Source organism: Diplotaxodon limnothrissa, linkage group LG7 (assembly GCF_057381915.1).
Source record: "Diplotaxodon limnothrissa isolate DT_005_m linkage group LG7, D_limnothrissa_male_GT1.1, whole genome shotgun sequence".
Taxonomy (NCBI): Eukaryota; Metazoa; Chordata; class Actinopteri; order Cichliformes; family Cichlidae; genus Diplotaxodon; species Diplotaxodon limnothrissa.
In genome coordinates, this window is record NC_140602.1 from 35,976,559 (window position 1) to 35,990,470 (window position 13,912).

The window sequence follows — 13,912 nt, forward strand, 5'->3', positions numbered from 1 at the left end:
CACATTTTGTGGTAGTTTCCATACAGTCGATGTCTCTGTCTGGTAATGATGACACATGTGTGCGTTGACAAGCAGGATGAACACATTGTTGGTTTTGGTCTTTTCATTGACAGAAATATAAGGCAGAATATCAACTGACTCATCCTTCTTCAGATTCTGCTCTCCTTTTCTGTCTTCCCTTTCTCCTGATTTCGATGCTCACTGCTAATGTTTTGCCCACCTCCTCTTGTGTGTGCTGTCTGATAGCGGAGCCACCCTCGCCACGCCCCTGGGACCCACCTGGCAGTATGTACCACCTGTTGTGCCACACCTCTCTTTCTTCTCCTCTCTCCTCCTCTTGTCCACACCCTCTTCTTTTTCTTCTTTTCTCATGTCTGTTTACCTCCATGTGCTCCTCTCATCACAGGAGTTCACACCCTCCCCACCATCATTGATAAAATGACCCCCCACCTCACAGTTTAATAACTGCTCATCCCATTAGACTGTTCATAGACACAGTAGACACATTAAAACCCAGTATTAGCCGTTAAACATACCCAGAAAAAACATTTGTATGTTTAACTGAGGTATGTCAAGCACTCTGTCCTGCTTTTCAGTATTTGTTACAGCAGTACAGTACTACACTTTGGTAAAAATGGGTGTATGTATGTAAGTGTTGTTATCTAGTGTGTAGTTTTTGCTTGTGAGTTAGTGTGATCTTTAAAAAAGAAACACAAGGTTGAGACAGTACTGCTGCTTTTCTGCTATCTAAAAGGTTTTCTTTTTAAAACCTTCTCCAACTTTATCTGTCATTTGTTGTCATGTTTGGTCTTAAAATCTTATTTTTCCAGACAAAATCGAATCTTTTATAGCCTCTTAGTTGAAGGCATGTTCTCTGTTAAAAGACAGAAAACCTTTCTATCACATCACTGTTTCTTCCAGTGGTGTGAATAGAGACAGGAAGAATTGAGAGATTATACCACTAATCTAAGAGGTAAGATTTTAAGACTGTGGACTAGATAAACTGACTTGGTAATATGATTTAGATTTTATTTTGTTGGCAGTGTTGTGATATTGTTGTGTGACTGTTGCTACAGGCTAGACTGTGAGGTAGGAACAAAAAGAACAGCACGTCCAACCTATTCCTGCCTGTGAAAGCAGCAACCAATGTACAAAAAAATAAAGAAGAAATGAAAGAAAAAAACGTTTATCCACCAACCGTGTTTATCTGTTTTTAGTGGGCTTACAGTATGATTAAAGACAATGTTTTTGATTGGCTAAAATAATTAAATAAAATCTACACAGTAACCAGCAGGTGGGGTTGTAACTCAGCTGCTGTTCCAGCTTCCTATCACACAAGTTACCTGGTAGCTGTACTGGTCAGTAAGGTAAGACTTTGTTGGAGAGAGTGTCACTGTCCTCCAGGCATTTATTCAAAGTACTTCAGGGAAAATAAAGGATGACTGTGCAAATTTAAAGCAACACACCTCTATATAATTCTGCTTTAAACACTACATATTATAGGCTGTCTGGTAAAAAAATAATGGCTCACTAAGCAGCTAATGAGCCTATTTTCTCAGGCGCTGGTACGGTAGACCCAAAACAGAGCAAAAAGGAAAATTATTTTAATCAGGCAGACACAGACATAAATACTTATAATACTAATGTCTCTGTAAAGTTAATCACAACTACTGATACATCAGTACTGTGTTTCCAGCATGTTTTGGTTGAATGTAGCACAGGTAAACTATCTTTGGGTGTACATGGCCATATTTTGGCAAAATATGAGTGTCTGGATCATCTTCACATGGATGTGAGTAATTAGATTAAGATATAGCTGTTGGTTGGAATGTCTGTTTTCAATGGGGAGTAAAGCAAAGCAACAAGCAACTAAATTTTAGGCCTGATGGCTAAAAACGATACAATAAGTTGTCACTTGGGCACTGGGTATTCACAATGTAGTGGAATTTAAAAACAGTGGATAATAAACAAAAGCACAAGCACAAGACACTGTAATTAGCTAGTTACAGTTATTGACTTTCTCATCTCCTCTATACAGGCATTTCTAACATAATTCATTTACAAAAAGAGACAAAGCACCATGAAAAAGTCAAGCTGTACAAACAAAATCACTTTTTCCCAGATATAATCCTGATCATAAATTTCTTTAGCCACAATAATACAGAGTAACTTGATATTTTGACAGCCCAAGCTGCCACAACCTTAATTTGAGGCTAACCTTGTAGTAATTGACTCATTATTTACATTCTTTGTAAAGTTAGATGTACCCTCTTGGGAAAAGAATAAAATGCCACAAAGCCAGTGTCACCACCCCCACCTTTTCTTTGTTCACTAACAGAGTTGCTAGTGAAGTCCAGTAGCTTCAAGTTGTGTGACAGATTTTTGTTCCTTCTTGTTAATTTTTTTAACATCTGTGCTTTGAGTAGATGGGATCGAATGTCAGTCTTTAAACAAAAGGCTGTCTCATTGTGTGTTGTGCATATTTTTGGTGATTTACTAAAATTGATTTGGGTAAAAACAACTACTTCCAGCTTCACGCGCTCTAGTCTCATAACACACCTGTCTTCCCTTCTCAGCCGATTGTGGACCTCAGTCCAATAAAGCGCTCAGCATCCTCGCTGACACCACAGCACTATTACCAGGATGTCGGGCTGAAGGACTATGACCTGGAACCTGGTCAGGCTCAGTCCTCTGGAGGGATGGGCCAGGTCCAGGGCCAAGACAGAGCCCACCACCATCACCACCATCACCGCTGCCATAGACGCAGGGATAAGGACAAAGACAAGAAGCAGAAGTCTCTGGATAGAGCTGCATCAGTGCAGCCATCCAGCACCGTTGGTGAGGCATTCTTATTATATGCAGTGTTGGTCAAGTTACTTGAAAAAAGTAATCAGTAACTAATTACTGATTACTTCCCCCAAAAAGTAATCCCGTTACTTTACTGATTACTTATTTTCAAAAGTAATTAATTACTTAGTTACTTTTTAAAAACACGATTTACAACCTGAATAGGTGATAAAGTGATAGATCTTTCAGCCCAATTCTACTTTTTCTACATAATCCATCATACAGAATGTAATCAAATGGAAAAGTCCCTTTTTAAAACTTGTTTTATTAGTTTTAATCTTTTAACTTTATGCATCAAGCAAAAATTTAATTATATGCAACATTCTCTGACTGGAAGAAATTAGTTTAACATTTAAACCTATTTTCTGCACATTCCAGCACATAAAATAAAATATTTTTTGTGTTTACACTCACTCTTTCAAATAGATGCAAGTAAAACACAGCAGAAAATAAATAAAGTCAAAGACTCAGCGGTCCTGTTGCTCTATTTTCACCTGTAAAGCAGGAGCAGGGTAGGCGGAGGTTTACCCTGGTGCAGGTGTGCCGCGGTCAGTTGAAGAATCCGCGAGTTTCTCTGTGAATTTCCCATTACGTCGTTGTGCACTGGTGCTTGCTTGGAAGTTTAGGGGTTTTTTTCGCTGTAAAAAGAAGTTTTCTTCCCACGCACAACGGACACTAATGTTTTTGTCACTTTTTATGGAATCAAACTCAAAGTAAGGTCAGTACTTCCACGCTTTAAACGCTGCACGCTCATACTCTCTCCCGCACTCGATATATTATCCATTGTTGATCTGCACACAGCTGTTGTCACGAACTTCGCACTCGCTTAAGTCACTGTCGTGAGACATTCTCGCAAGAAAATCACGGTTTTAGTAACGCAGCGTTCCTACGGGAAAGTAACGGTAATCTAATTACTGTTTTTGCAATAGTAATCCCTTACTTTACTCGTTACTTGAAAAGAGTAATCGGATTACAGCCCATCTCTGATTATATGATTAGTAAAGATTTTTGATTTATAATGTACAGCACATAATAACAAAAGAGAACTCTTTAAAAATGTCTCGACCCATCATTCAATTCAGTAAACATAATTCTATAGCCACAGTTGTACTTTTACTGAACTGAAACTCCTCTTATAAAGCATTTCAATTCAATTTTATAAAGATCCAAATCACAACATCAGTGTCATCAACACCCTTTGTATTGTAAGGTTGGGACAATACAATAATACAGAGAAAACTCCAACAATCAGCCAATGCCTTGTCAGAACCAGGCTTTAGGAGGGGCAGCTGTCTGCTGCGACCTGTTTTGGGTGACAAAATCTGTGTTTATCCTCAGCCAACAGAAATAAAATATTTCTCTTGTGATGTCAAAACATAAAGAAAACTTTTATAGTTCAATATCTCAATCAGGTATTTAACAGCAAGAACCAACCAGTCTCTACTAAAAACACATTCATTTTGTGAAACAATGAAAAGTACCCATATATAACAGCAGTAAACTGAACAAAAGGTCAGAATTTGCAGCCACTGGTTTCTTAATTATGAACATTTGAAAAAAACTATTTTTTGCAGTTTGTGATGGATTACAGAACACGAAACATTTTGGTAAGAAGATGGATGTGTGCTGTTAGATGGATTACAAAGACATTTATCGCAGATGTTTATGATATCTAAGATCCCCTGATTTTTCCTCTGCCAGCTACCGGCTGACTGATATCTAGACAGACATTTTTAGCTGTCAAACTGCCTGCATCACACTTCCTTAGTTAGGTTTTGCACAAAGAATATTTTTTTACTGTTTTTATGTATTAAATTGTCCTCTTTCTTGGATAACTTTAGATCTTTCGGCACATCCTATAAAACTTACCTACAACACTAATGTTCAGTAGATACACTGACTATTTAAGAGTGTTGAATGATTGATTAATTAGTTAGCTTTTAATCTACAAGGAGACTATTTTAATACCAGAACTTGGCATCACTTCAATAGAGAAACAGATAGCAATCCAAACTTTTCCTTTCAGGCATTGCTGCTGAAATTCTTCATAGGATTAAAGTTCCATGATCGGGTTATGTAGGTGAAGGGTTTTCTGCAGTGCTTCAGTCAGGAGTTTCTCATGTCAGTCTTTCCATATGATTAGACGAATTTTGCTGGGGATTTCTTTTTCTGTCTGTACCTTAGCACTTCATAAAGGTCTCCTGTGAATGCTCTGTTCCAAAACCTTACAAATTGAATTGTATATTAATGTGAAAGCTTGACTTTTTCTTTTTCTTTCATTGATTAAAACAAACAAACAAAAAAGAAAATCTCAGCTGCTGCTCTCTTTTTTGGACCATTCTTTGTAAACCCTAGAAATTCCCAAATTCAGTGTGGAATAGTGGGCTGCTCAAATGTCCGAGCTTCTCACCCTTTGCAGGAAACTCATTTCTGCTGCTTGTATCCACAGTTTCATTCTTTCAGTCCTCATTCATTCTATGCTCATGACTATAGGTGGGGGTAGGAATGTAGATTGAATAGTAACTCAACAGGGTCGTTTTTATGCTCATCTCTCTCTTCACCACAATGTATTGGCAAGTTTCACCAATCCATCTTTCAATCTTGTCTTTTTAACTTTGTGAACAAGACCCCAAGATACTGTTATCCAGTAGGATAATATAATAATCAGATAACTTTATTTATATACAATTTTGATGGTACCATCCTCCAGATTCATTTACCGATCCCTCAGCTGAAGGACTGTCCAGAGAGCGAGCAAGGGAACGGGACCGCAGTCGGCCTCATGAGAGGAGGCACCACTCCTCAGCGGGAGAGAAGCAGCGCTACTATTCCTGTGAGCGTTACGGCAGCAGAGAGCAGAGCCACACCAAGTCAGCTGGTCCCAGCCGATCCACGTCTCCAGGAGAGGGACAGGACTCTGGTTTCCTCAGACAGGTGAGTTACCTGCCAAACTGTATGTGGCTTAGTGATTAACAGCTTGCTTGTTATGCAGTCTGTATGTATTCAAACAGTGGCCTGACTTACAGCTTAGTCAATCTACATCCACATTTGCATCAACACCCATTTAAATTGCAGTTTTGAGCTTAATCAACAATGAAAGCCTCTAGATTTGTTTAATAATTTGATGTTTAAGTTTTTCAAAAAAATCTTTTTGAGTGATCGCGCTGTATGAGGAATGATCAGTAAGTTCTGGGAAGAGTTCCATCAAAACCTGATTTGGGCAATCTCCCATTAAAGTTCATCCTCTCAGGCATGTTCAGATCTTCTCCAGAATGGCGGATATTTATAGATCTCTCCATGGAAGTCCTCTCTTCGCTGTGTTTAGAAAGAAAGAAAGTGTACTTTATTGATCCCCGTGGGGAAATTCCTCTCTGCATTTAACCCATTCACTCAGTGAAGCAGTGGGCAGCCATTGGGCGCCCGGGGAGCAGTGTGTAGGGACGGTACCTTGCTCAGGGGTACCTCAGGGTAGCTGTTCAGGGGAATCGAACCCCGACCTTCCAATCATGGGGCCACCACTCTACCTACTGAGCTATCCCTGCCCAATTTACAATTTACAGAGAGCAGACAACAACTCTCTGATCATGAAAGGTGTGTTTCCAACTATAACCAGGCACTTTTCAGCAGTATTCAGTTAAGCTGTCCACAGTATCTAAGTCCATGTCATCCGAGGAATGAGTTTGAGAGCATGTTCATACTTTTTTTTTTTTTTTTAGCCAACATTCATCAGGTTGTGCACCATCCCAAAGGAAGTCCTAAACCGTTGAGTAGAAGGCAGTTGTAATTCTTTTTAGGTTCATGAAGATGTTCCACCTTTAATCTGAGAGGCTTCAGTTTTAAAAAAGTTTTTCACCTTTATGGTGGTCCTGAGATCGCATTACAGGCATTTAGCCCCCAGTTACACCTTGGTCCACATGACCTTAATAACTCAATTGATTGCAAGGTGGGGCAGTAGTGCCTCAAAGAATTCACACCTTGGCTCATGTGACTATAATGACCAATTCCTTGGTTCATGTGACTCATATGATGACAGAATGGGTCAGTGACTCTAAGGACCACCTTCAAAGGGACAACCCCACTAGGGTTTAATATGGTAGCACTGAAAGGTCACATGGACTGCAACTTAAGGAAACACCAGCAAACAGAAAAATGCTGCAAACGCACACAAAACACAACGAAAACACAAAAAAAATGCTGCAAAAACTGAAATGTTTTGGTTTCTGTCACTTCCCCATCTGGTCCATCTCATTATTGTGTCCCCAGAAACACTTCTGGTGGGTTTTTTTTCTTAAAAGGCTATTATGCTTTTATGCAAATCAGTCCTAATTAATGGTTTCAGCTTGGACCTCCCTTGTGTCTGCAACTACAGCAACAAACCTGCTGCCTTCTCATAGTAACATTGGTCTGTATATTTGTGCCCATGTGGCTTATTGTGCTTTTAGATAACATAAAGAAGGGATGTCTTTACAGGATGTATGGACAGGTGAACAAATAACAAACATTAAAACTAAAAAAAAAGGATTAATCCTTCAAAGTCGCTGTTGTGCAACTAAATCATTCAGTCTTTCCTTTCTCAGCATGGCGGCAGTGTGGTTAAATCTGGCCACGGGACACTTCCATCTGGTTCAAGCACACCGGGTCGTGGTCGCAGGCAGCTCCCCCAGACGCCCCTCACCCCTCGTCCCGCTGTGGCCTACAAGACTACCAACCCCTCCAATCTCCCATCCAGTGCCATCATGGCTACAACAGGGCACCAGACTCGCTTCAGCCGTGGTCTTTCAGATCATGATCGCTTACTCGGAGCCCACGAGGAGTCCCCAATACCAATTACTCGAATTGGGTCTGACCCTAATTTAAACCGGCAGCAGCAGGACTCGTCTCAGAAGGCTCTCCTTGATGAGGAGGACTTCCAGGATGCTTTAAGCAGCCAAGGAGGAGGCCGCTCTGCCAGAACTGCTGCCTCCTCTACAGCCTCCGCATCTCACCCAACTACTGCTACACCCGTCACAGCACCCACCACACAGGGCCGAGCAGTGGTCATGCCTAATGGGTACCACTTCACTCTTGGGGTCAACTCTTCGTCTGGGCCTGGGAATAGAGGAGCAGGAAGTCTCAGGGAGAGGGAGGAGGATGACTGGTGCTAACGTGGCAGAAAATTTTAGAAAGCCTGCTGTTAGCTAGAATGGGGCAGCTCATGAGTGCTGCTCAGCGCTCAGGTCAGGAGCTGGTACAACAGGAGGCCAGGCGACTGATACAGAAGAAAACACGATGAGGGAAAGTCAGTGGAAAGCGCTCTGAGAGGGGATCAGAAATAATTACAGCTTTTTAGTGTTACTGTCTTTTTAATATATCAACCACTTTCAAGAGAAAAACACTGACTTTTTCTAACCCCTTTACTTGCACTGGAATTAGCGCACATGTGGAGGCTCTCAAGTATTTTGCCTTGGCCAGTATATTCAGTGGAGAAGAAGACAAAAGCCAAAATATCCCTGTTGTTTGTGCTTTAGACTGATGCTCATCCCCGGCATTGATATGACTGCCCACACCACACTTTTTATTGCTGTATGTCTTATTTTGTTACCAAATTTCTCTCTCTTGCTTTCTCCTGGTTTGTTTCTTTATTGTATTGCAGCACATCTTTACCAGAGCAGATTAGGAAAGCTTTTTGTTTTTAATGTATGTCTTAAAATTCTGTCATAACACCCAGTAAACACAAGAGTCACACAATGACTTAAGATAAGACCAGAGTTGAGTTTTTAGAATCCCACTTTTGTAAAATCTCCCAGATGTAATTTTGTGAGAGCACATAGGGACTAGAACAACTCGTTTTTGACATTAAGTGGCTAACTACTAAGTGCCTCTTTTACCACAATGTATTAAAATGGAGCCTGACTTTGGGTCAGTGGAGGTTGGGTGTAGCTAAAAAAACGCAAAAGCAAAAACAAAAAAAAACGTGGTCAGAACAAAACTTGTGTTTGAATCTGGGTTGAAAGCAAAAAATCAAAAACAAAACAAAACATTTCTTTTGTGATGAATCTTTTCGTAGGAAGATTAAAATTAGAGATCCAAAGTGTAGTGCATGCCAGGGTTGTCAAAATAGTGTCTGTACTTTTGCCTGAGGGTGTGTGGTAAGCATTTGCCTTTCTCTTTCAGATATACTGCCAGACATTTGGTAGAAAACATTCTCTGAATGAGGGGAAAAGTGCCATTTTTTTTATGATTTTCTGAACATGAATCTCACATCCAGACAAATCTGCCTCCTCAAGCAAATCCCTTCTTGGCCATATTTGCCCAAATTTCACGGGTTTCCTATCTTCTAATCTTTCCTCAGACAAAGTTTTGCGCGAGGGTACCTGTGTGCGTATTTATAGGTACAATAAAGAGTTGTGTTGTTGCTGCTGACTGTTGACTTAAAGTAGGGCTATGCAACAAGACGACACTTCATCCGCCCTGTAGCTTTACCCTCTGGAAACTCCAGATTCAGGCTTTAGTGTGACTGTGACCAAATTTTACATTCATGTGTGAAGAGCTGTAAATTGTAAATGTATCATATGTGTACAGTTAACTGACAACACACACTAAAGGCACGAATGGTATCCAAGTGGATATAAGTGAATTCACAGGGCATTTTTGAGGTTTGCAAGTTGACTGCACGACGCCTACTCAGATAGAACCACCCAAAATATAAAACTGTGTTCTTCTCTTTCCAGACTTGGGTCAAGTTGTATTTTTAAATAATTGTAGTGGTTTTTAAACTTGCTGGGAGAGCCAGATTCTTCAGATTGTTAATGAAGTGGTTTTATGTCACTCAAAAGTGAGAGCTGAACCAGACCTGTACCAACTCCTCTGAATCTTTACCTCTTCCAACTGGGCAGGGTATAAATCCTCACAGAATAAGGCTTGCAATACTCTATTTTCTTTACAGTCAACAAATTTCAAACCAAAACTCAGTTCTTTCTGTGCTTTATTAGCCTGAAGCCCATTTATACAACTAGCAATGGCAACCTTTCTGAATAGATAACAAAATATAATTTTATAAATTTCATATCTTACATTTTGTGTTTGTAGAGTATTTTTTTCAATTATTTTTTTAAACTTGGTTACTGTAGACTTTAGAAATGTTTTTCAACTTAAAAACTACTTGGGTTGGTGCTAGTAATTTGTTGGCAAACATTTCCAGCTCTATATTGATCTTTAGAAAGTTAAAAAGTGCATATAAAATTAGTGCAAATGTAATCTTAAAACCTTCTTGAAAACTAATATTGAAAAATCTCTGTTGCAATGACTTTGGAGCTTTCTGATGAAAAGGATAACCAGCCTGACATTTCCTGTTCTGTCATCTCATTTTTATATTTCACTATAATTTTTTTGAATATTAAAACATATATAAATAATGTAAGAATATATTAAAGAATATATAAAATGCAGAATATTAATATTAAAAAGAATCGGGGGGGGGTTAACTAATAAAATGCAGCGATCTGGTAATTCTGGTTATGTGATGCTACTTCATTGTTTAAGCACACTGGGTTATGATTGCAGACATCTCTAACTGATGCCATTGTTTTACCCCTGTGGACTAAAGATGTCAATTTATCTTCCAGTATCACTTTTGCTACATTAGGGCACCGATCTGTTTTTAACTGTTCATTTTTAGAGCATGGTCACTTATTATCTAAAATTAAGGCATTAAAATTTCATCAATCAGTCCTTTAAAAGTGTTAAAAATACTAGATGTCAGAGATGTTATTTTCTGTATCGTAAGGTTAGCCAAAATGCTCATGAGTAGCTTGATCTGCTAGCTGACAATAGGATTGTGAAGTGTAAATTAAATGAAAACTGAATTTCAGCCAAAATTTTGTGGGATTAATGAAACTGGTACTACAACTGTACACAAGGCCTGGTGTATTTTGTATTTCAATATGAATTGCAGCAGTGAAAACCAACGTGAAGTCCAGTACAAGCATTTCTAACAGGCTAGCTTACATGTATTAGTTTGCTCGTGACGCTAACAACAAAAGGGTTTTTTTTATGTTCAATTAGAGCCTCAACTAAACCACATAAACTGATCCAAAAAAACACATTAATTATTTTTCTTTTTCCTAAATTTTGTTCTTGTTAAATGAATCCTATATTTTATTCTGAGTCACATTTAGCAAAGTTTTAAATCTAACTTAAGATATAGGGCCAGTGCTTTATTTTGATTTAGCTACATGCATCTTAAGCGCGTTTAAACATGAGAGGTCAATAAAGCAATATGTAATATCTAAACCATACTATATAATCCAGTTAACTTACAGTATCAAAAATATTGGTCCTTACCTACAGAATCTACACATTCATAAATATCCTAAGAAAAGTCACTGAAAACTGTTATTTTGTCACAAATTTGAGTATTAAAATTATTGGATAGTAAGAAAGTGTTTGTGGGACTTGAACTGTTGTTTAGGAAAGGAAGGAAAGTGTCACCCAGTGCAAGCGTGTGGTTCACTGATGAATTTTAAATCGTTTCTGGGCAGCAGTTTTGAATACACAGAGAATACTTAAATCCACTCTTTGTTTAGTTCTTTTATTGGCTTCCAAATAGGAATAGTGCAGAACATGGCCAGCCCTATCCTTTAAAGTACATGGCTGAAAGAGTTCTCTTTAATGACAGCCTGCTACTTAAATGTACACTGCTATACATTAGGTTGTAAAGCTTTGAAAATAGGCAAGAATTTGTTTCTTATATCAACCATGGAGGTGATGATTATAGTCCTTGTTATCTGATATCTGAAAAACCTCCTGCTTTTATTATAGTACAAAACCTCTGTGCCTATTTTGTTCTGGCAAGTTTATAAACATGCAAATTATTTGCAAATATTCTAACCCGGTCTGATTTTATCCAGATACAGTTGTAATTTTTTTCTCTTAATTGTGCAATGTACTTGATGGATCTCACGGGATTTTAGACCATAAAGGTGTGACTCTGTTCTTCATCAGGGCAACAATAGATTGCTTGTTGTCTCATTGCAAGTTGCTATATTGGGGCAGAGATTTGTGTTTATGTCAAAGACCTTATTTTCAAACCTCCAGTGAGCCCTACGTAACCAGGGTGCCAAGTTTTCCTCTTCCAGTTTTCTAAAGCTCCCCTCCCATCCCCCTCTGGACATGTCCTCTTTGCATGTTCTCAAAAGAAAATGTGCATGTGCTAAAAAAAAAAAGAAAAAAAAGAAACAAAGATAATAATAATAATAGAAGTATTGTTTGGCTTCATTATGTCCATGATTTGTACAATTCGTTCCTTGGTTGTATTTTCTGATTATCTAAACAAACGATGTATCGGTTTCAGGTAAAGAAAAAAAAAGAAAACAAGCTTGAATAACATTTTCTCACAGAACCACCAAAGTGGAAGCAGATTAGAGGTTCTGGAGTGGCTGATCCTTCGCTGCCTGATCTGTTACTTGACTGTCCTGCAGTCATTTGGACTCTACCTATAGATTTTGTATGAATATAAGTCATTGAATAAAGAGGTATGATTATGAAATGTCGGTGTCTGAAGATTTCCTTGAAATGTCTCTTGATTGAGTTTGGTATTATTTACCATTTTATTAGAGCTAACATTTTTTTGTTAGCTTGAGACCTTCAGTGGTTTCTACAAGGAAAAGGAAGGTAAGCATTCAGTAGACATTAATTAAATAGGAATTTTAACAAATCCCGGCTTCTCAAGTTTTAAACACACTAAAACTGGTGCTGTGCTACCTGATATCTGGAGATTAGGATGCCAACCACATGAGTACAGATGTAATCAGCCGTTGTTTGAACCAGACATCACAAGCATATTGGGTGATTGACAAGCTGTTACATGCATAACATGTTATATGTGTCTTTCTGTACAAGGAACCATCATTTATAAATAAACATGTATTCAGTATGATGATAAAGTCATCATGAACGTAACGAGCAAGAAAGCCAAATTCCATTCACCCAAAGTCTTCCATATAACCAGAAGTCTTTTTATAAGCACATGAGTTGCTTCATGCTGGCTATAAAAAAAGGATACAGGTGTGAGGCATTACATCTCTCTTTTATATAGAGTCTTTGATGAGGTACAGAAAAAACACAAGGACCTGGAAGATTAACGTAGGTGTTATGTTGTGAAAGACTTGTTCTAAACCAAAACAAGTAGTTATGATGGTGAGAGACATGGAAGCAGTAGATGAAAAGGCAGTAAGCAAAATTTAAAGCAAAACAAGTGGACCAGAGGTCAGAGGACTTGACTTCCTGTCTACTTATCAGAAATCAAGTGTGTTTTTGACTCCTCCATCCCCGCCTCTTATTCAAACGTTTCAATTACTTGATATAAAAAACACTGCTACACTGTGCACTTGCCATGCTGGAGGATATATTTTATTAAAATTTCATAGTTTTTAAGAAACCCATATTGGTCTCAAGTAGCTTTGGAATCTGCACATTTGACGAGTGTTTAATCTCCCTAACCCATGTCCAGCCAGTCTCCTACTTTACCAAGTAGGCGTTCTTCCTACCTTTACCCTTTTACCTTTGCCTATACTGCTTCCTGTTTTTGGTTCCTGGATTGTGAGCTTGGTACTGTAGCCTGTGTTTGCACCTCACAATGTTGTATGTTTGGAGTGGAATTACAAAAGTTCTAACCATCTCTTGGGAGGTGGAGAGAGGGAAACGAGTCAATTTTTCAAAACAAACAAATTAAAAGTAAGTTGAAGACAGGCTCGAAAACAAAAATGGGCGGAGGCCCTGCAGGGATTTAATTGGTCAACAGGAGAGGGGCGGGGCTTCTCTTTGCTCGTTTGGCTCTGCAGTGATACAGCTGCAGGAGGAGAGAAGCTGCTGCTGGCTGAGAAGGAGGATGAGGAGAGGTGAAGAGGATGAAGAGTTAGTTACTCTGCACTTCGCTCCTATTAAAACTGCAGAATTATAGAAAAAGTGCGATTCAGCAATGTTCCCCACTTTGACTGCTCTTTAACTGGATCAGTTCAGACTTTCAGTACTTTTCTAGTTTGCATATGTTTCATTTCTGAAGCATAAAGGCGGCCACACCGGGAAG

The 13,912-nt window shown here is 38.8% G+C and overlaps 1 protein-coding gene across 2 annotated transcripts in view; it reads left to right on the forward strand.

Annotated features, from left to right (window-relative positions):
* cacna1bb (calcium channel, voltage-dependent, N type, alpha 1B subunit, b) overlaps positions 1 to 7,991 on the forward strand; it is a 232,754-nt gene extending 224,763 nt beyond the window's left edge. For both annotated transcript variants that reach the window (XM_085359644.1, XM_085359642.1), the window contains 4 exons: positions 247 to 285; positions 2,577 to 2,838; positions 5,558 to 5,781; positions 7,425 to 7,991. In XM_085359644.1, the coding sequence (XP_085215770.1) occupies positions 247 to 285; positions 2,577 to 2,838; positions 5,558 to 5,781; positions 7,425 to 7,991 (1,092 nt within the window). The remainder of the gene's footprint in view (positions 1 to 246; positions 286 to 2,576; positions 2,839 to 5,557; positions 5,782 to 7,424) is intronic.
* Positions 7,992 to 13,912: the final 5,921 nt, after the last annotated feature.